Consider the following 19523-nt stretch of genomic DNA (forward strand, 5'->3'; position numbering starts at 1 on the left):
AGTGTCCAGAGAACTGCAGTTGCTTTTAAGTTTTTCTAAAAGAAGCTCATTTTGAGGTCTCCCCCCTTTAAGTTAAGTAACTCTTCTTACTTTGTTAAACCATTTTAGCTCAAGTGTAAAGTTTCTGCATATTTTGCCCATTTGATAAAATTGGATTGTCTTGTCTTTTCTGTTCCCCAGAGCTGGGAGACTGAAAGCGATCGGGTAAGACAGAAGCTGTTGAGTCTGATTGGACGAATAGGCCGGGAAGCTCGCTTTGAGACTACTTCTGGAAAGGCAGGAGAATCAAATTAATCTTTCCAGCTACAATGTGGTCTGACTGGTGTATGGGCTGGCTCATCTTGTGTGGCATTATTGCAGGTGTTAGATGTACTCTGGGAACTGGCGCATCTTCCAACCCTGCCCAGTGGCCTTATTCAGCAAGCCTTGGAGGAGCACCTGACAATCCTTAGTGACGCGTATGCTGTGAAAGAAGCAATCAAGAGGAGCTACATCATTAAGTGCATCGAAGATATTAAAAGGGTCGGTTTTATCTTTGGTCTAGTTTTGTTGTCAGAGCCATAGTATTGTAATTAGAGCCAACTAATTTTCTTACCCTATTATGTAAATTAAATTAAATGTCCTACCTGGAAACTCTTGTCTTAGAGTCCAAGATTGGGAAATTATAGGTACTGCTTTTACCAAGTCACTTATATTTCTCTTAAAATTAATTTCAGCCTGGAGAATGGTCAGGTTTGGAAAAAAACAAGAAGGATGGATTCAAGGTAAGAATTTGCAGATGGAACCGCCTAAAAGGTATACTAATTTAATAATTTCTTTTAATAAGTGATATCATAATTTTAAGATAATCTCTTTTTGTGTCTCTTTGAGTAATGTTCAGATAGAAACTGCTGTTTAAATATTCACGAATCCAAGGTCACATTCACAGAGTAGTTTCATTATATTGTTTCCATAAAATTATAAGACCTTTAACTTAGTTTTTTCTTTTGTAAAATAAATGCAAAGTCTGCACAGCTTTAATAAGTACAGTGGATTCTGCATAAAGTATCATGCCTATTTTTCTGCCATGAGGGAGAAATGGAGGAACCCTCATAGAGTAAGAAGAAAGAGAGAAGGGAAGAAAGAGGGTCATGCAGTGCTGGCATGCCGTCGTTTTTCAGGTGCCTGGTTCAGAGGTGTACATAAAGAAATTCCTTAGTGAGTCCTGCTGCTGGGGTCTGATGCCAGGAGGTGGTCTTGGGTAGTGACTGCTGTGGGAGCCCTTCCCTGCTCAGGGCTCTGGCCTCTAGGCTGCAGGGGACTTAGGGGCCACCCTTTGAAAGCATGGTTACCAGAGTAAGCAGTGAGGACTGTAGCTCTCCTGTCGCTCCAGTGCTTCAGCATCCAGCCCGGGCTCGAGGGGGCTGATCACAGGGCCACTCCCTGGAGCCATATCCCCTGTTGCCGCAGCCCTGACCAGAGCACTGCGCTCGTCCAGCCGAGGCCCTCAGGTTGCCCAGGCCAAACGGAGAGCCTTGTAGCGGGAGGGATCTCATCTTACTGTAACATAAGAAAAGGTTTTGGTGAATAGCCAGGGGCTTAGTAATTTCATTGGTTAAACATTTTTCTTGGCTTTCATAAGGAAGTATTTCTTTAAAGGATCTTGAATACTGCTAATTTTCATTGGTGTATTCAGGGACTCTTAGCTCTTGTTACAAGGCTGTGGTGATTCAGTGGGCTTTTATTAAGTTCTATGTGGTCATCAGGTTTAGTTGAGGACACGTAAGAACTTTGTGTTTTATATTTCTGACACTGAAATTTGGTCAGGTGAATTTTCTACATAAAATCTAGCTTTAGAGATTTTCAAAAAGTCACAGACTGGAGCTGATGATGCCCAGGTTATGAGAAATCTTTCCTTTAATTCAGCAGCATTGCTGTCATCCTCAGATCCAGTTCGCATTTTTCCAGTTTTCTCAGCCCAGCAGTTTGGATAATTTATTGCAGCCTCTGCCTTTCACTTGGACCTCATCCAGAGTTCTGTAAGGAGTTTAGATCCTTCAGTAGTGATAGCAAGAGGAAAAGGGTATCTATCGAAAAATGGTCTTTTCTTCTCAGGAATAGATACGTTTCTTTATAAATGTGAGGGGTCCACGCCGAAGAGACTGTTCCCTCCCTCCAGGGAAATGGCTTTTGAAAGCAGAAACCCCTTCCCACTGTCTGTTCCTTCCTTGCTGCAGCTCAGGCTCAGCGTTACTTAGCTCTCCTGGTCAGGTCAGCAGCATCCCTGCGTCTTCACTGCCTCTCTGCAGTCACTTCATTCATGCCTGTTGTTTTATGACAGAACTCAAAGAGCAGCAGGGCAATTTTTGGAGTCATTTCATGATACTTGAAAGGAGTACTCTTCCTTTTTTTTTTTTTTTTTAATCTCCCACTGCTCCCAGTACAGAAATTCTGATGGACCATTATTTCGTTCCAAATAACAGTACCTTGCATTTATATAGCACTTCCTAGTGAACTAAGTGCTCTTGCAGATACTCTCTGAAAGTACACACGGCTGAGGGGGGCAGTGGGAAGATCAGAGCCCCCTGGATATGACTCCAGGCAGGGGGGTGAGTTATATCCTGCCACTAAAGGTGTTTTTCTATGCTATGCCCTTTCCTGCCAGGCAGCAAGGTGGGCTGACTGGGGATTATGTCTCCCTGCCAGGCTACACAGAAACTAAGCAAAGGGTAAGACAAGATCACCCACCTCTTACTCCCCTCCCACCCTGAGCTACCTCTCTTCCCCCCAACTGATTCCCCTTCCCTCTGCTTTTCACACTCTTAAAATTCCCAAATTCCACTGTTGTGTTCAGAAAGTCTGCCCTTTATTTCTTAACTTTATTTCTGTAGATTCTGCCAGGATACCCTTGGCTCCCTTGGTCCTCTTTCCTTTGCTTCCTTTATACCTTCCACTGTTTACCCCCAACCCTCTCCCTCTTATTTCACTTCTTTTTTCCTTCAATTAAAAATTTTAAATGTACTCATCCAAAAAAAAAAAATGTACTAAACCAAAAAAGTCATTTTTACTCAAGTAGTGGTATTGGTGTATTCCCTAAGTCATTCTCTCAAGGTCTCCCCTGGCCCAGCGCCTGGCAGCTTCTAAGTAGATGCCCGTCCCTTCCTTTCATTCCTCCCCTTCACCCTGTTGAGGACACTAAAATCATTACTTACCCAGAGTGCAGTGGCCTCTGCTTGCTAAAACGTGTAATTGAAAGCAAAAGTAGCAAGATGTCCTCAGTGCAGTCTCCCAGTGATGTGGTTAGCACGGGAGGAAATACTTTTTTTCAAAAATGCCCTCCTGTGCAAAAATTGGTACTTCAAATCTAGATAAATGGCTAGGCCTGGAAAAATAAGATAGATGAGAACGTGGGGATGTTCAGCTTTGAGAAGAGAATTCAAGAAAGCATATGAACGTGTTCTTCAGAGACTTAGATTGTGATAGAGAAGTTTGATTCCTCCCAAGAAGTCACGGGAGGCCTGTTTCAGTATGAGAGGGCAGCGCATTTTCTGTGAGAGCAGTCTGCCATCGAATGCACTGCCTCCTGAGTTCCTCATTGCAGGAGACACTAGGAGAACAGTCATTTAACAGACGTGAGTGAGGATTTAGGCGTAGGTTTGCAGGCTGCACCAACTGACCTCTGAGGCTTCATCTAACATTGATTATCTACTTTGGACATACTGTTAACCTCCTCCTTGTGAAACCTCAGCTCCATTACCAGGCATTATCAAATATGCTCATTGTAATTGTTCACCATAGTCTCTTGCCCCTTTGGTAACTGGAGAAAAATCATTAAATTTTTCTTGTAACTTAGCAACATAGTGTCATAGATACAATTAAATAACATCTTTTCTGTTCGCTAATAAACTCTAGGAAGATTATATCAGAAATACATTTTGAATTCCGATTTTATATGATTTCCTTAATTTTATTGAATAGTGAGCGACTTTCAAAGGATGATTTTCTATATTAAATAAAAATATTCTAGCCATAATTGACTTAGTCTGTCATAATGATGCTTTTTTAATATATCCGATTATTTGCTGAAGGGTTCATATTTATATCCTAATGTTTATAATCCTTTTGGTAGGTATCAGTTTGGACTTAAGCCCTTAGAGTTTTATTCTTTGTCATTTTGCAACTTTTATATTTTAGCTGCAATATGTAGGTAGTCTTGCAAATAGTTGGCCTTTAATATATACCTTATTTCTCTGATTCTAAGATGCCCGTGATTGCAACCTGCATCACAGACCTAATAAGTTTGCAGGGGAGAAAAAAAGAAATTGCACATTCTAGTTTTACCATTCATTTGTTTAAATTCCCACTCAGAGTCTGAATGTAAGCCTCTTTTTGACCAGTATGCAGAGCTTCACTGGCACAGTGCTTTTCATTATCTAGAGTAGTGATTTTGACCGCTGAAATCTCTAAGAGTGACTGTATAATTTTGAGGCATGTGAAAGAATATGGGATTTTGTGTCCTTGTCCTTTTTTGTAAAACTCAAGCTGCTTTTTTTCCTTAATTGAGTTGCATTGTGTATACTACAGGATGAACGGCTTCTCTCGAATTATGGGTGCACCTTTGGACAGAGACATTTAGTGCTGGGTGACAAAGCCCTTTACAGCGTCTGAGTCTGTCACACCAAAATCTCCCGGCTATGAGAAATGCTTTAGATTGAGACCACTGGCAGTTTTCTTTGCTTTTAATTGAGTTGACAGACACAACAGGCTAGTCAGTGTTACATCATAGTGCCATCTTTTTGATAAGAGTTTTAAGTAACAAATCCATGATCTAAATTTAAGTTAAAAAGCCATCCTTGTTTGGTGCTATATAAACAAAGTCACAGCTAAAACGACAGGTAGATGAACAAATACCTTTCATATGCAGCTAAGGGTACATGTACTCAGGTAAGGACAGCTATGTCAAAATTTACTCCTATACCTAGTGGCTGCTAAGTTACTTTTGACAATTGTAAGAAGTGTCAATTTCAGAAATGTTGAAATTTATAAAACCTGTATCTTAGAATCCAGGAAATACGGTATTTGCTGATTGATTGGCTAATCCTCAAGAAAACCAGTATGGTTTTTGGCAATAGCTCTCTCGAATATACATATTCGGTAATACGATGTTTTCCTGCCAGAGACAGAAAGTATATTTTTCAAAAGTATTTTCCACCTTGTAAAGGTCTTCATCTTACAGAAACACTTGGGAAGAAGGAAGAAGGCTTTAAAAACAAAAGCAAAATTCAGCCTTTAAAGTAAAGGCTAAGGACTTAAAACTTCTACTCAGTTTTTTAGAGACTTAATCGATAATTTGATTAATAGTGTTAAACGGACAGTCTTCCAAATTTTATAAATGTCTTAGTTAGAAAGATGCTATGTATTAAAGAGCAGTTCTTTTAAAGATTATTTCACGAACGTCAGACTTTTCAGATATGTACTATGAAAGATCTGGATTGTCGTGTACCAGTTTCAGAAATAACATTTGAAAGTGTTATGAAAAATATAAGGTATAAATGTATAGTGGCTGTAATAATTAATAAAAATAGAATTCTCTCTTGCAAAATTGTTTTAACTAGGACGTACAAGAAGATCATGAGTATTTTCTTTAATATTTAGACCATTATTGGTATCTTGATCATATCATTGGTATCTTAATCACATAATTATAGAAAATCATATTTTTATACCACTTATCAGCCAGCTCAGTATTATCCAAGGTAAATTTTGACCATCAGTTTATTTCATTCCAACATGTCCTAGCAGCCTGTGCTACTTAATCTATCCTCTGAAGTTGCTAATTCCTTGTCTGTTTTTTGCTGATGTACCCCTATACATTTACTGTCACTTCACATCCACTCCTGTTTGCAGTTCTTGGCCTTAGGAAATTGCATGCAGAATAAGAAGTTGAAGACTGAATTATGAATGCATGGAGATGAGCTCTAAGTGAGCCAGTGTGAAGAGAAAAATAATAGAATGTGTAGCCATAAAACCTAATTGACTTGGGAAATTTTTATAGCTAATAAATTTAGCCTGCCATTTATTTCTAGCTTTAACTGATGTAACTTCTTTTTAACTCTAGTCATCTCAGCTCAATAATCCCCAGTTTGTATGGGTGGTGCCGGCTTTGCGTCAGCTTCACGAGATCACCCGCTCGTTTATAAAACAGACCTATCAAAAGCAAGACAAGGTAAGGGAAGAGCCCTGTTCAATGACTATACAGTTATATACACAACTGTTGGAATAACAAAACATTAAAGATCTTGCTGAGTTTATCGTCACTGTTTTACATTTTTATGATTAATATCATTCATTTATATTCTCTAATAATCTTGAGTTTAAACATCATTCTACTTTCATTTCGATGGAGCTTTTCTTTTGGTCTATCCTGAACTCATTTCCTTTTTATTTCCTTAATTTATTGAAATGATTACGCCAGTTTTTAAAAGTTAGAATGGTATTTTGGAAATGCGTTTGGAAAGATGTAAAGGCATTTGATCTCAGGAAGATTAGATTGTTTAAGGACCTGGAGCTTCCTTGGTGGGAGAGACTTGGGAAGAAAGATCTGGAAAAGTACACAAGCAGTGAAATAGTTCTTTGGAAAGTTGCCTTAAAAAAAAAAAAAAAAAAACTTTCTAGAAGAAAAAAATTATCAGAAGTTTATTAATTCCCTTAATTCTAACTATATGCACACTAGATGATTTTATTTGCTTTTGTGCAGGGTTGGGATTGAAGAAATCCTTAGATTCGCTGTCCTTCACTCACCTAGGACCATGTGCTAAAACAGAAGCTTGTGTTAAACTGACAGAATCACTGCAGATTCTCATACCATTTTTCTTTTTGTTGTTTTTGCCAAGAGCATTATTCAAGACTTGAAGAAAAATTTTGAAATCGTGAAATTGGTAACGGGAAGTTTGATAGCCTGTCATCGACTTGCAGCCGCTGTGGCTGGACCCGGAGGCTTAACTGGTTCGACACTGGTAGACGGCCGATACACTTACCGGGAGGTATCCGGCACTGCGCTTTTGTGTCATGATTTACAGCATTCATCTGGCTTTTTGCACTTGAACTATAAAAATAATAGTTGTTGGGTGTCACTCGAAAAGAGGCGGTGTGAGGTATCTTTGTAGTGACAGAACAGTTTTGTGTTTTGGCTATAACCATTTTAAAATAAAAGTTGAGAAAATTGTTATTTCTGGGTAAATCTTTCAGTAAATCCCCTAAAAACTCCCTGTGATAAAGTGATAAAGATAACCATCTTTCTTTTGTCTTTCTTCTGAAATAATAATTGTCAGTTCTGTGGAGAATTGTTTCTTAAATCAACTGATTAGTAACATTGTTTTTAAAAATTGGAAAAAATCTTAACTCACCACTTCTGAGTTTGTGGTATTTTACTTTGAGATTGCTGAAATGATATTTTACTGACATCCAAAGTCAACTGAAATTGGTAATAGACTTGAAGTAGCTTCCAAAACATTGTGCCGTCAGCTTACAAACAGATGTCTCACATTTATTTTACTCTTAATTATATGAGAAAGTGTTAGGTAGAACTCTCTCTTTTTTTTTTAATTAAAAAAATTTGTTTTTAATTTTGCTTTTAGGTAGGAATGCCTGGAGTTAACTAATTAGCATTACTTCTTTTTGCAGTATTTAGAGGCCCATCTAAAATTTCTAGCATTTTTCTTACAAGAAGCTACTCTGTATCTGGGTTGGAATCGTGCCAAGGAAATCTGGGAGTGTCTTGTGACTGGCCAGGATGTTTGTGAATTAGATAGAGAGGTAAGAAGATGGTAGGGTGGATAAAATAAGGCAGAAGTGGGACTTAAATATTTTACCTTTTCTGTATGTCTCATATTTTTTGTGGGTCTCACATCTTTAATTCTAAACACTTCTCAATTGGCTAAGCATACATTTATACTAACAGGCCAGGAACTGTAAGTGCTGAAAAAATACTTCATATAATATATATCTAGGACCTAAATATATGAGTTCTTTGGTAATTTTTATACCATTCTGGATAAGACCAAATTCAGAGTGAGCACAGCTACAGAATTCTTGGTGTGTCTTATGTTTTTTCTCCCTCCCATGGAACTAATTTCAAGTTACCAACCAGAAACTTTGAATTCCTGTAATGATGTTGCACCCCAGAAACACAAAGAAGAATAAATGCCTAGACAGATTTTTTAAACTATAATTAAGCAGCTGAAAGTAGATTAAGCCAGGAGCAGAACACCTGACTTGGCGTATTTTAACAATGAATTGCTGTCTGCTCATCTCATTTTACAGAACTATAACTGCTTCATAGCATTGTTGAAAGGACTACATACATGCCTTTGCCTAGCACAGTGGCTGGCCATAGCAAGGCTTGTTAATAAGCGTTAGTGGAGAAGCCCAAGTTTAAACTCCATTGAACAGTGTGAGTCTATATTTGCATTATCTGGGGGAGAGGTTGCTAGAACTGCTTTATTTAGTTCCAGAGTACCAGGCATTTGAGTTTTCAGTGGTATTTTGTCAATAAATATTTTTGAAGATTTAAACATGACTTATCTTTACTCTCCCACTTTGGAATATGTATTTGCCTGAAATGGATTTTAGTTACAGGGTAACATTTGTCTTGATCCACAGATGTGTTTTGAATGGTTTACAAAAGGGCAGCATGATCTCGAGAGTGATGTTCAACAGCAGCTTTTCAAGGAGAAAATTCTTAAATTGGAGTCATATGAAATCACAATGAATGGTAGGAAAACAACTTAAAATCTTTTTTTCTCATTTAGTTAAGAAATTTTATTCTTTCCTTTCCCTCTGAGTCTACTTCTCAGAAGCAGCTAATCAGTCTGGAATATCCTTCTGGACTTTTCTTTACATCTATGTAAAGAAACATATGTTTATATACACAGATAAGTTCCTTTTTATGTGAATGGTATCGTATGATTCATTTTAAATTATATGGTCCGATAGCTCAAACGGTCAAATGATGGCATGTATCAGTACTTCACTCCATTTTATGGCTGAATAATATTCCATTGTATGAATATACTACATTTTATTTATGCATCCATCACTTGATGGACATTGGGTTGTTACCACTTTTTGGCTATGATCAGTAACACTGCTATAAGCATTTATGTACAAGTTTTTGTGTGGACGTTAGTTTTCATTTCTCTTCAGTGTATATTGAGGAGTGGAATTATATCCTGGAACTAACATTTGAAGAACTGTCAAAATATTTTGCAAAATGGCTGTACTGTTTTATACTCCTCTCAGCAGCATCTGAGGGTTTCAGTTCCTTCCCATCTTCAGCAACACTTGTTATTATCTGTCATCTTTATTCTTGCCGTCCTGGTGTGTGTCAGGTGTTATCTTGTGGTTTCGGTCTGCATTTCCCTGATGACTGATGATATTGAACATCTGTGCATGTGTTTATTGACTGCATATAGTCTTTGAAGAAATGTCTATTCAAACCTTTTGCCCATTATGAGTTGGGTTGTCTTTTTATTGTTGAGCTGTATATTCTGCATAGTAGCTCCTCACTGGATACACGATTTGCAAATATTGTGTCGCCTTCAGTGGGTAGTCTTTTCATACTCTCATAGTCCTTTGAAGCACAAAGTTCTTGATTTTGATGAGGTCCAATTTATCTGTTTTTTTTTTTCTGGTGTTGTTTGTGCTTTTGGTACTATATCTAACAAACCATTGCCTGATCTGTGGTCTTGAAGATTTATGTCTGTTTGGTCCTAAGAGTTTTACAGTTTTGGCTCTTGGTATACTTGGAGTCTTTTCATTGGTTATCTGTGGTACTTAGAGTGCATGAATTTATCTGACCTTCTATAATTTCAGGTTTTAACTTATTTAAGACTTTTTTTGAAAATGTGAATCTTTGTGATCATCGATTGAAACGACAAGGAGCTCAGTTGGTGAGTACATTATTCTGAAATCTAGGTAATTTGGATAATCTAGTAAAACACGACAAAAAAGGTGTAATTTTGTTAAAGAATGGGCATCTCCTCGACTGCCGTCTTCTGCATTGACGACAGGGCTTCTCTTAGAGCGTAATGGAGGTCCCCCTTCCCAGCACAGCAACACCTCGCCAACTGCCTGTGAGAGCACAGTTGACTCTCCAATCCCTCCGTGCTTCTTGCTGACCTGGGGCAGCCAGCAGCCTCCTGTGGCTAGGTGAATGCAGGGTAGGGATCGTTTCATTGAAGCTTCCAACTCCTCATATCTGGTAATGGACATGTTCCTAAAAAGTAACAACATCTTTAATTCTGAAGATGAATCTTCAGTTCATCGCAGTGGCAGGGATTTGGGGAAAAATTTTTAGGAACAGTCAATGAAGCCGGAAAATGAGGATCCGTAGAATATATATAGCGTATGTTTATATTTACATATGCACCTTAAGAAAGACAGACAAAAAATAACTCTCTTTTCTAAGACCTAACTCTTTTGATTCAAGACCTGGTTTTCTGGATGGTAAGAATTTTTAAAAAATCTCTAAGGCCTAGATCCTGTCACTTGAACTGAGCTTTGGGAAGACCAGATTGAGCCTCAAGGATTATTAACCACTTCCAGCCGGGCTCTCTTGCCTTTTGGAGAAAAGCTCTTGAAGATGGTGCCCACCTCAGTCCTATGTGTTTCCGCTTCTGTAGTCTGTCTGGGTAGATTTCCAGCTTGGGTTTAGGAATATCTGGAGAAAACTCTCCATATCCTGGTGGCCATGGACATAGCCCAGTGTTTCTGTGGGTTTTTTTCTTTGTTTTAAAGTTCTAAATCAGCACAACAGTGCTCTCGCGTGTAGCTTAGTTTTTGCAGCCTTAATTCATATTAAACATAAAAGGTGTAGACTTGAGGGATATAATAGAAAATAATTGTCTGTAATTTTGTGACCTTGGTGTGCTTTACAATTTTTTTTTCTTTTGAACAGTATGTAGAAAAGCTGGAATTGATAGGAATGGATTTCATTTGGAAAATAGCCATGGAATCACCTGATGAAGAAATTGCTAATGAAGCTATTCAGTTAATCATAAACTATAGTTACATTAACCTAAATCCTAGATTAAAGAAGGTGGGTGCTCGTGCACAGAACAGAAGATTTATATATATATATGTTTTTATTGATAAGTTCTCACCCTTGGTGTGCCTGAAAATTGGCTTTTTTATTTTGATATTTTGCTCTTAATAATGATTGCAACTAAATGTCGGACTAATTTTAATTTCTTTTATCTCTTGTAGGATTCTGTATCATTACATAAGAAATTTATTGCTGACTGTTACACGAGATTAGAAGTGAGTGTTAAATTTCCTTTGAACCTATTTTTGAATTTCATTTGAACCTGTTTTTGAAATAAATGCTTTGATATTTTTCCTTTTTTAATTTTATATTGGGATCATGTAAAATATTGATATTTGTGGCTGGATTCTACTGAAGAATTTGTCAGCAGTACCTTACTGTCACATAGGGAACAGACATTTGCCTTGGTTCCCCCAGTACAGAAATGTCCTTTATGGGAAAGCTTTCCTTCTCTTTCCACCACCCCTCCTCCCCACTCCACCCACCCCCCATTTTGGGGTATAGAAACTGTCTTCAGAAAACAGGTCTGCTATACATTCCACATTTCTTTTTTTCTTTCTTTTTTTTTCTTAAAGATTTTATTCATCTATTTGACAGAGAGAGATACAGCAAGAGAGGGAACACAAGCAGGGGGAGTGGGAGAGGGAGAAGCAGGCTTCCTGCCGAGCAGGGAGCCCGATGTGGGGCTCGATCCCAGGACCCTGGGACCATGACCTGAGCTGAAGGCAGATGCTTAACGACTGAGCCACCCAGGCGCCCCTACATTCCACATCTAATAGATTCTTTTCTCCTTCTCTTTCTGTCCAGGAGTTTCATGAAAGAACTTGCTTTTCCTACCCTTACCCATTTTCACCCGAGACTGTATCTTAAATGTTATTAAAGGCCTCGCAAGACACTCAGTAGTTGGTGGTATTGGTGGTCTTTGTCCATTAGAAGCCTGCTGTGTGATACCATCTCACGTCTATTTCCAGCATGACGGTTAAAGCATTAAACAGTCATTTTCATTCTTAATTGTACTTAAATTTTATATCTAATGGAGAGTATTCCAAAAACATAGGCTGCTGCCCCCAAGTGTCAGTAAATTAACCTTCTGATGATGAATATCTGCTTGAATCCGTACAGGATTTTCCAAATTGTGACTTCCATCCAGATAGGTCATCATAAGAAAACATTTAAAATATTCAAATACCTTAAATGAGGTACCATTCAAGTTTTAACATATGTAGAACAGTAGTTCTCAACTAGAGGTTCTTTTGCCTCTCGGAGATCATTTGGCAATGTCTGGAGACCTTTTTGGTTGTCACAGCCAGAGAGGTCCCCCTGGTACCTAGTGGTAGGTGGGTAGTGACTGGAGGTCAGAGATGTTGCCAAACAGCCTGCAAAGCCCAGGAAAGCCCTCCAACAAAAAGTTTCCAGCCCAAAATAGCAGTAGGACCAAGGTTTGAGAAACCCTGATAGAGAATGATTGTTTCCTGTTTCATAGGCAGCCAGTTCAGCACTTGGTGGCCCCACTCTGACGCATGCTGTGACCAGAGCAACAAAAATGCTTACAGCGACTGCCATGCCAACCGTAGCAACATCAGTTCAGTCTCCTTATAGGTAAGAGTGACCAAATTATGGTACATCCTTGCCTGATGCAGGAATATATATGTATGTATATATATATGTGTGTGTGCATATATATGTATGTATGTATCAGTTTGAAAAAATAAAAAATAACTGGCTGCTTTTTTTGGAGATGCCTCAATTGTGGATTTCTTCCTTTTATGTCATAATTTTTGCAAATAGTCATATCCTGAGAAATTGTATGACCACATCATACTTCCCCAAATCTGTATATTTTTCCCTGAAGATCCGTAGGTCATCACCACCACCACCCAGGTATTGCTCTGCCCCTCCCCTCTGCCTAGTGGTCAACTTCTGTTGTTTTGTTACTTTTTTTTTTGTCTTTAAATAATTTTACTTTGACTCTGTGTAACAGGAGTAACCTACTCTTTGCAACAGACTACAGATATATTCATTGTACAAAGAGCAATTTTTTCTACTTACGTAGACATAACTTTTCTCCTTGTGCCCAAATCAGGGCATTAACAGCATAAGCAAAATGAAATGGAAGATGATGGTTAATTAATATTGTGTGTTATAATATTATCAGAGTTAAAACATTATTTACTTAAAATTATTTTTCAAAATAACTTTTAATAAGAATTCTATCACCAAATTCCAACTTTGAACTGACTGACTGACGTCTTATCACATTGCCGTATTTCCAGTGTTTCAGTGTTTTCAGATACTGTCAGTGAAATCTGAGTTCAGTATTTGCTATAGTTGTTTGATATGGTGAGGAACGTAGATGAATATTCAGAAACGTTAGACTGAAGGAACTCAAATGCTCCTGTGGGGTTTTATAAGCCCTTCATTCTTAGCAGCCCCAAACCAGTGGTGTCCAGGAAACCTTGTCAGGTGCTCAGAACAAGGCTTACTTTACTGCGCTCTAGTGATGGGTGCTCAGATTGTCTCTTTACACTCTTGGAATGTCTTTATGTGTGTATTTGTTATTTATTTTTATTTACAGTTCTTTTTTCTTTTTAAAGCCTTTCTTTAGGAAAGGAATCAAAACAATATATCCTTACATTCTTCATCTTTTTTTTCTTTTTTTTTAAAGGAGTTGAGTACTGGGTAGCGATATTTTATTAACATGAGAGATGCCAATAAAACTCAACCCTCTTGGTGCTCTTTTTATTTTTTTATTTTTTTTTTTTTTTAAAGATTTTATTTATTTATTTGTCAGAGAGACAGAACACAAGCGGGGGAGAGGCAGGCAGGGGGAGAGGCAGGCAGAGGGAGAAGCAGGCTCCCCGCCAAGCAAGGAGCCCGATGTGGGACTCGATCCCAGGACCCTGGGATCATGACCTGAGCCGAAGGCAGCCGCTTAACCGACTGAGCCACCCAGGCGTCCCTTGGTGCTCTTTTTAAACTGCCAGAAAGTGGGATGCCTGGCTGGCTCAGTCGGTAGAGCATGCAACTCTTGATCTTGGGGTTGTAATTTCGAACCCCACGTTGGGTGTGGAGATTACTTTAAAATCTTACAAAAAATGGTTAAAACGGTAGTAAGTGATTACAGAGTATTCAGCTCATAATAACACTAACATGAGCTTTGCATTCCCATATTGATGGAAGTGTATTTCATATAGGCTTTCATTGAGAATATGTATTGAGAATTCCTGATTACATGTTTGTAAGATGTGGTCCATCTCTGCCTAGGTCCTTAATGATTCATTTGTCTGACAAACCAGAGTAGAAATGCATTGATGAACTATTGGATCGGGATTTCCAAACTGCAACGTCTTTAAATAAGTGTGTTTTTTGTTTTTCTCTTTTTATAAGTGATTTTTATTCTGAATCAGTTCATGTTTGTATGACTACAGAGCAAAACTACAGGATAGTTTTTAACTATTCTTGTTATAAACTCTGAACACTGTTAATAGGAATATATAATTTCAAAATTGCATTTGAACCAGGACACTGTAGTTGATCTTATTTCACTGGTTTTAAGAGAACTTCTCAGTGACCATAATTGAGTTATTCTCTCATCTACACCATGTTCTGCAATGCTGTCTGTGATTTAATTCATTATTGAGGCATAATTAAGTTCACTCAGTCATTCACTTATTATTAGCACTTAGATATTTCCTAAAGATTTTCTATCTCAATATCATATTCTAGTCTTGCCCATAGCCTGAAAGGATTTAGAACTCTGTATTTAACAGAACTATTAGAATGTGTTTAACGAACTCTTTTTAAAGTGAAATTTCCAATATTGCTAATCAGCAAACCAGACCAATTGTTAGAAAATGGTAGTATCTTTTTTCAGATTTAGAAATGTCCCTATTTGAAATGCCTAGACTTTCTGGAATAGCACATGTTTAAATTAAGGGCACTTGGATTTTCATCTCTTGATGTAAACACATGTAATGTTCTCTTTCATAAAATATGGAGCTGTGAATGTATAAGCTGCTGAATGTTGGAGTCGGAGTCCTATGAATTCAGATAATAAGTAATATTCCCTAAGTCGGACCAAAAGGGACCTCAGGTCTCATTTTCAGGTGTGCTAGAGCTCCACACTTCTGGCCATATGTTGCCTGTTCTTGAGATGGTTGTCTCCTGATGCGTGTTGATTTCTTAAGTACTTTGAAAACTGGTGGTTAGATAATAAATTCTTATGCTTGTATGTTTTACCTATATGGGATGTTCATTTAAACCAGATAAACAATTGTTTGTCCTTCACTTCTTCCTCATTCTCAGACTCATTAAAACAGCAAGTGTTATTTGTGGTAGACTTACTGGTTTGCATTTGTCTTCTGATTTTCAGGCAGTTCAGAACTTGGTGAGAGAGAGTCCATGTGTTTACCAAATTATGTGGCATATTTTAGTTGTAGGATTATGAGACTCAAACTTACTGATAGTTCACTCTTGGTGGATTGATGGACAAATAGACCTGGAGACCCAGGTCCTCTCTCTACAGAACAGCTGTTTACAAAGAGAGGAAAGGACAGGATAGGAGAGGACACCCGGAGATGCTTGTCCTCCCTGACTCTTTGGGTGCGTTCCAGCTGTGAGCTAGTTGAGCCACCGCCCCCTCCCCCTTGGGTGCAGGGGAAGTTTAGTCTGCAAATTTCAGCCTTTGACCAGTGAGTGCTAACTGTGTGGTTTTGGTGAAGCAGACCGGAATCAAGCAATTCATTTCAAATATGTTCCAAAAAAAATTTTTTTAATCCGTAGATCCACTAAACTTGTAATAATCGAGAGATTGCTGCTTCTGGCTGAACGCTATGTGATCACTATAGAGGTAAGCCTCTCTTTTTAAAGTCACTTTATCATCGTATCATTAGACTGGTTGTTTTCGGTGTGTATTTCTGAGATGTTTCAGTGATGCTGTGCGTCTGACTTGTTTGACATATCTTTTTCAAGGATTTTTACTCTGTTCCACGAACTATTCTACCTCACGGTGCCTCATTTCATGGACATCTTTTAACTCTTAATGTTACATATGAGTCTACCAAAGATACCTTCACTGTAGAGGTAGGTTTACGTTGAGCCCTGGAGCCGTTCTCGTATTGTCTTATTACTTTTAGTTCTGCAAGAGCATTGTGGGTTGGGATAGCTGTGTGAGCGACTGTTCTCCAAGCTGTTTGGTCAACAAATCCAGACTAAACACCTGAAGCGAAAGGGAAGTAATGAGGTAGAAGCAGGCCCGTAAGTGAGCACGTGATAGAACATCAGGTGGTGATGAGTGTTCTAAAGAATGAGTAAGAATAAAGCTGGATGATTTGGTAGAGTGATGCATGTATGTGAAATGTCATAAAAAGATGGGCAGGGAAGTGGTGGTGACATTTGAGCAAAGATGGAATGAAGTGACAGCAAGCCGTTTCTGGGGAAGAACATTCCAAGCGAAGGGAGCGGCAGGGACAGAGGCCCTGCCGTGGGGCTTGCGTGGCTTGTTCGGTGACAGGCAGGGTAGCTGGTGGTGGAGCGCAGAGAGAACGGGAGAGCGTGGCGACCCCGCGCAGAAGGACTTGAGATTTGATTCCCGCGAGATGGCAAGGACGGGGGCAGGAAAGTGGACATTGAATTACTGCAGAAGGGGAGCCTCCCAGGCGGGGAGTCTTGTCTGTAGGGTCTCTGCTGTTGTTCCCGGCTTCTGGAACAGCGCCTGGTACCTGGTCCCTCCTCACAGTGATGTTTGCTTTTATCGTGCAGGCCCACAGTAATGAGACCATAGGGAGCGTGCGGTGGAAGATAGCCAAGCAGTTGTGCTCGCCTGTGGACAACATACAGATTTTTACCAACGATAGTCTGGTAGGTCTGCTCCAAGTGTTGGCGGCCCTTCAGCCTGACGTACACACCTCCGTCCTCCTTTCCTCTCGGTAATTAAGAAACCGCTTTTTGCAGCTGACGGTGAATAAAGATCAAAAGCTCCTCCACCAGCTGGGCTTTTCTGATGAACAGATCCTCACAGTGAAGACTTCGGGCAGTGGGACCCCATCCGGGAGCTCCGCCGACTCCTCAACCAGCTCCAGCAGCAGCGGCAGTGGGGTCTTCAGCTCCTCGTACGCCATGGAGCAGGTACAGGGTGACGGTCCGCTGACAAGTCAGAACTTAATCTTCGTGCTTGTGCCTTCGGCCCATATAGGCTTGGCTGACTGGGTCCTTTTCTGTCCGACCCGTCCTGACTGATGAGGTTCCTCATGAGGGAACAAGTGGAGACAGCCAGGGGACTCCTTTGTGTAGAGATCGAGGGTGAAGAGGACCCAGCGGGGCCGACGACAGGGGAGCCAGAGAGGAAGGGGAGGGCCAAGCGAGGCCAAGCAGATCCTTGACTCTGCCTTTAAAATGCATCTAGAATCTAGCTACTCTTGTCTGCCTCCGTGGCTTCCGCATGGGTCCAGGCAGCCGTCCTGCCTCACCTGAAGTGTTTTGGCAGCGCCTGTGGGCTCTCTCGGCTCTGCCCTTACCCCCCTCAGCCTCTTTGCTGTGCGGCGCCCAGGAGCCAGGGCTCTTCTTAAACCGCGGTCACATGGTGCGCAGACCCTTCTGTGGCTTCATCTAACTAGAGGAGGAGCCCGAGTCTACCCTACAGGGCTGATCTCCTGAACCCTCGTGGCACTTCTCTGAGATCACCTCCCGCGACCTCCCTCGGTCCCACCGCCCCTGCTGTACCGGCCTCCATGTTGGTCCTCAGACTTAGTACGGTCTGTGCTCTTGCACTTCCCTGTGTCTGGCATGTTCTTCCCCAGTATCCTGGTGGTCCTCTCTCACGTTCTTAAGCTCTCGCTCAAATATTGCCTTCTCAGTGAGCCTTCTTTGGCAATCTTATTTAAATTTTTAACCCCATCCCTGCCCTTCGTATTTCCCTTCCTGACTTACTTTAACATATTATATGTTTTATCTTATTTAATGTCTCTCTGTCCCCAATGAGATACAAACTCCATGAGAGCAGGCTTCTGTCTGTTTTGCTCATTGTTGTATCCCCAGCACCTAAAAGAGTGCCTAGAACATAATGGGTACTCAATCAGTATTTGTCCAGTCATTTCATGAATCCACCCATTTATTTGGTACCCTCTGTGTCAGGACAGAGCTTGGTACCAGAGTACAGAACTGATGGGCCTGGTTCTGCTTCTTCGCTTTTACAGTCTAGAGAGGAAGACCACACCAGACCTCATGTAAAGGTATTCAAATAGCACATGAGGTTTTTTTCATAGTTATATATATTGCTTTAATTCCAAATAGAAGATGTTTGTGTACTGTGTTTTTTTCCTAACTTACCATAAACTTGCTATAGATCTCAAGAACTCCTCGGGGCTAGTATTAGGTAATGGGTTTTTTTCTTTTTTTCTAAGTGACTACACTTACATAATAGTAAGAATTTAAGGAAGGGGGTGCCTGGGTGGCTCAGTCATTGAGCGTCTGCCTTCGGCTCAGGTCATGATCCAAGGGATCTGGGATTGAGTCCCACATCGGGCTCCCTGCTCGGCAGGAAGCCTGCTTCTCCCTCTCCCACTCCCTCTGCTTGTGTTCCTGCTCTCGCTGTGTCTCTCTCTATCAAATAAATAAATAAAATATTTTTTAAAAAAAAGAATTTAAGGAAGATCCCACTCAGAGTAGTATTATAACAGTTAATCAACAGCAGAAACAATGTACAAGCATGCCTTCACTCATTGCATTTTGCAGATGGTGTGTTTTTTACCAATTGAAGGTTGGTGCCAACTCTGTACCAAGCAAGGCTGCTGGTGCCATTTTTCCAACAGCATTTGCTGACCTTGTGTCTCTGTGTCACACTTTGGTACTTCTCACAGAATTTTAAACTTTTTCATTATTATATTTGTCATGATGATCTATGGTCAGTGATCAGTGATGTTACTCTTGTAATTATTTTGGGGCATCACAAACCGTGCCCATACAGGACGGCAAACTTAATAAATGTTGTGTGTGTTCTGACTGCTCCACAACCAGCTGTTCCCACATCTCTCTCCCTCTCCTTGGGTCCTTATTCCCTGAGACACAACAATACTGAAATTAGGCCAGTTAGTAAACCTGTAATGGCCCCTGGGCGTTCAGGTGAGAGGAAGAGCTATACATCTCACTTTAAATCAAAAGCTAGGAATGATTAAGCTTCATCAGGAAGGCATGTCAAAAGCTGAGTTAGGCCGAAAGGGAAGCCTTTTGCACCAAACACTTAGCCAAGTTGTGAAAGCAAAGGAAGAGTTCTCGGAGGAAATTGAAAGTGCTACTCCAGTGAACACACGAATGATAAGAAAGTCAGCCAGCCTTACTGCTGAGGTGGAGAAAGTGTGAGTGGTCTGGATAGAAGAGCAAACCAGCCACCACATCCTCTTAAGCCAAAGCCTGACCCAGAGCAAGGTCCTCGCTCTCCTCTACT

At 40.0% G+C, this 19523-nt stretch overlaps 1 protein-coding gene across 3 annotated transcripts in view; it reads left to right on the top strand.

The window, feature by feature from the left end:
* Window positions 1–19523, top strand: part of USP24 (ubiquitin specific peptidase 24) — a 134203-nt gene that overhangs the window by 51294 nt on the left and 63386 nt on the right. For all 3 annotated transcript variants that reach the window (XR_013448171.1, XM_078073094.1, XM_078073095.1), the window contains exons 14-28: window positions 181–276; window positions 361–522; window positions 717–764; window positions 6098–6205; window positions 6873–7022; window positions 7663–7794; window positions 8641–8752; window positions 9853–9929; window positions 10937–11077; window positions 11245–11298; window positions 12567–12682; window positions 15866–15932; window positions 16055–16165; window positions 16844–16942; window positions 17036–17209. Coding sequence is in view for 2 of the 3 variants with exons in the window: in XM_078073094.1 (XP_077929220.1) it covers window positions 181–276; window positions 361–522; window positions 717–764; window positions 6098–6205; window positions 6873–7022; window positions 7663–7794; window positions 8641–8752; window positions 9853–9929; window positions 10937–11077; window positions 11245–11298; window positions 12567–12682; window positions 15866–15932; window positions 16055–16165; window positions 16844–16942; window positions 17036–17209 (1647 nt within the window). In the remaining variant the exon portion in view is untranslated. The remainder of the gene's footprint in view (window positions 1–180; window positions 277–360; window positions 523–716; window positions 765–6097; window positions 6206–6872; window positions 7023–7662; window positions 7795–8640; window positions 8753–9852; window positions 9930–10936; window positions 11078–11244; window positions 11299–12566; window positions 12683–15865; window positions 15933–16054; window positions 16166–16843; window positions 16943–17035; window positions 17210–19523) is intronic.

The sequence above is a fragment of the Halichoerus grypus genome, chromosome 5 (genome assembly GCF_964656455.1).
Source record: "Halichoerus grypus chromosome 5, mHalGry1.hap1.1, whole genome shotgun sequence".
NCBI classification, from domain to species: Eukaryota; Metazoa; Chordata; class Mammalia; order Carnivora; family Phocidae; genus Halichoerus; species Halichoerus grypus.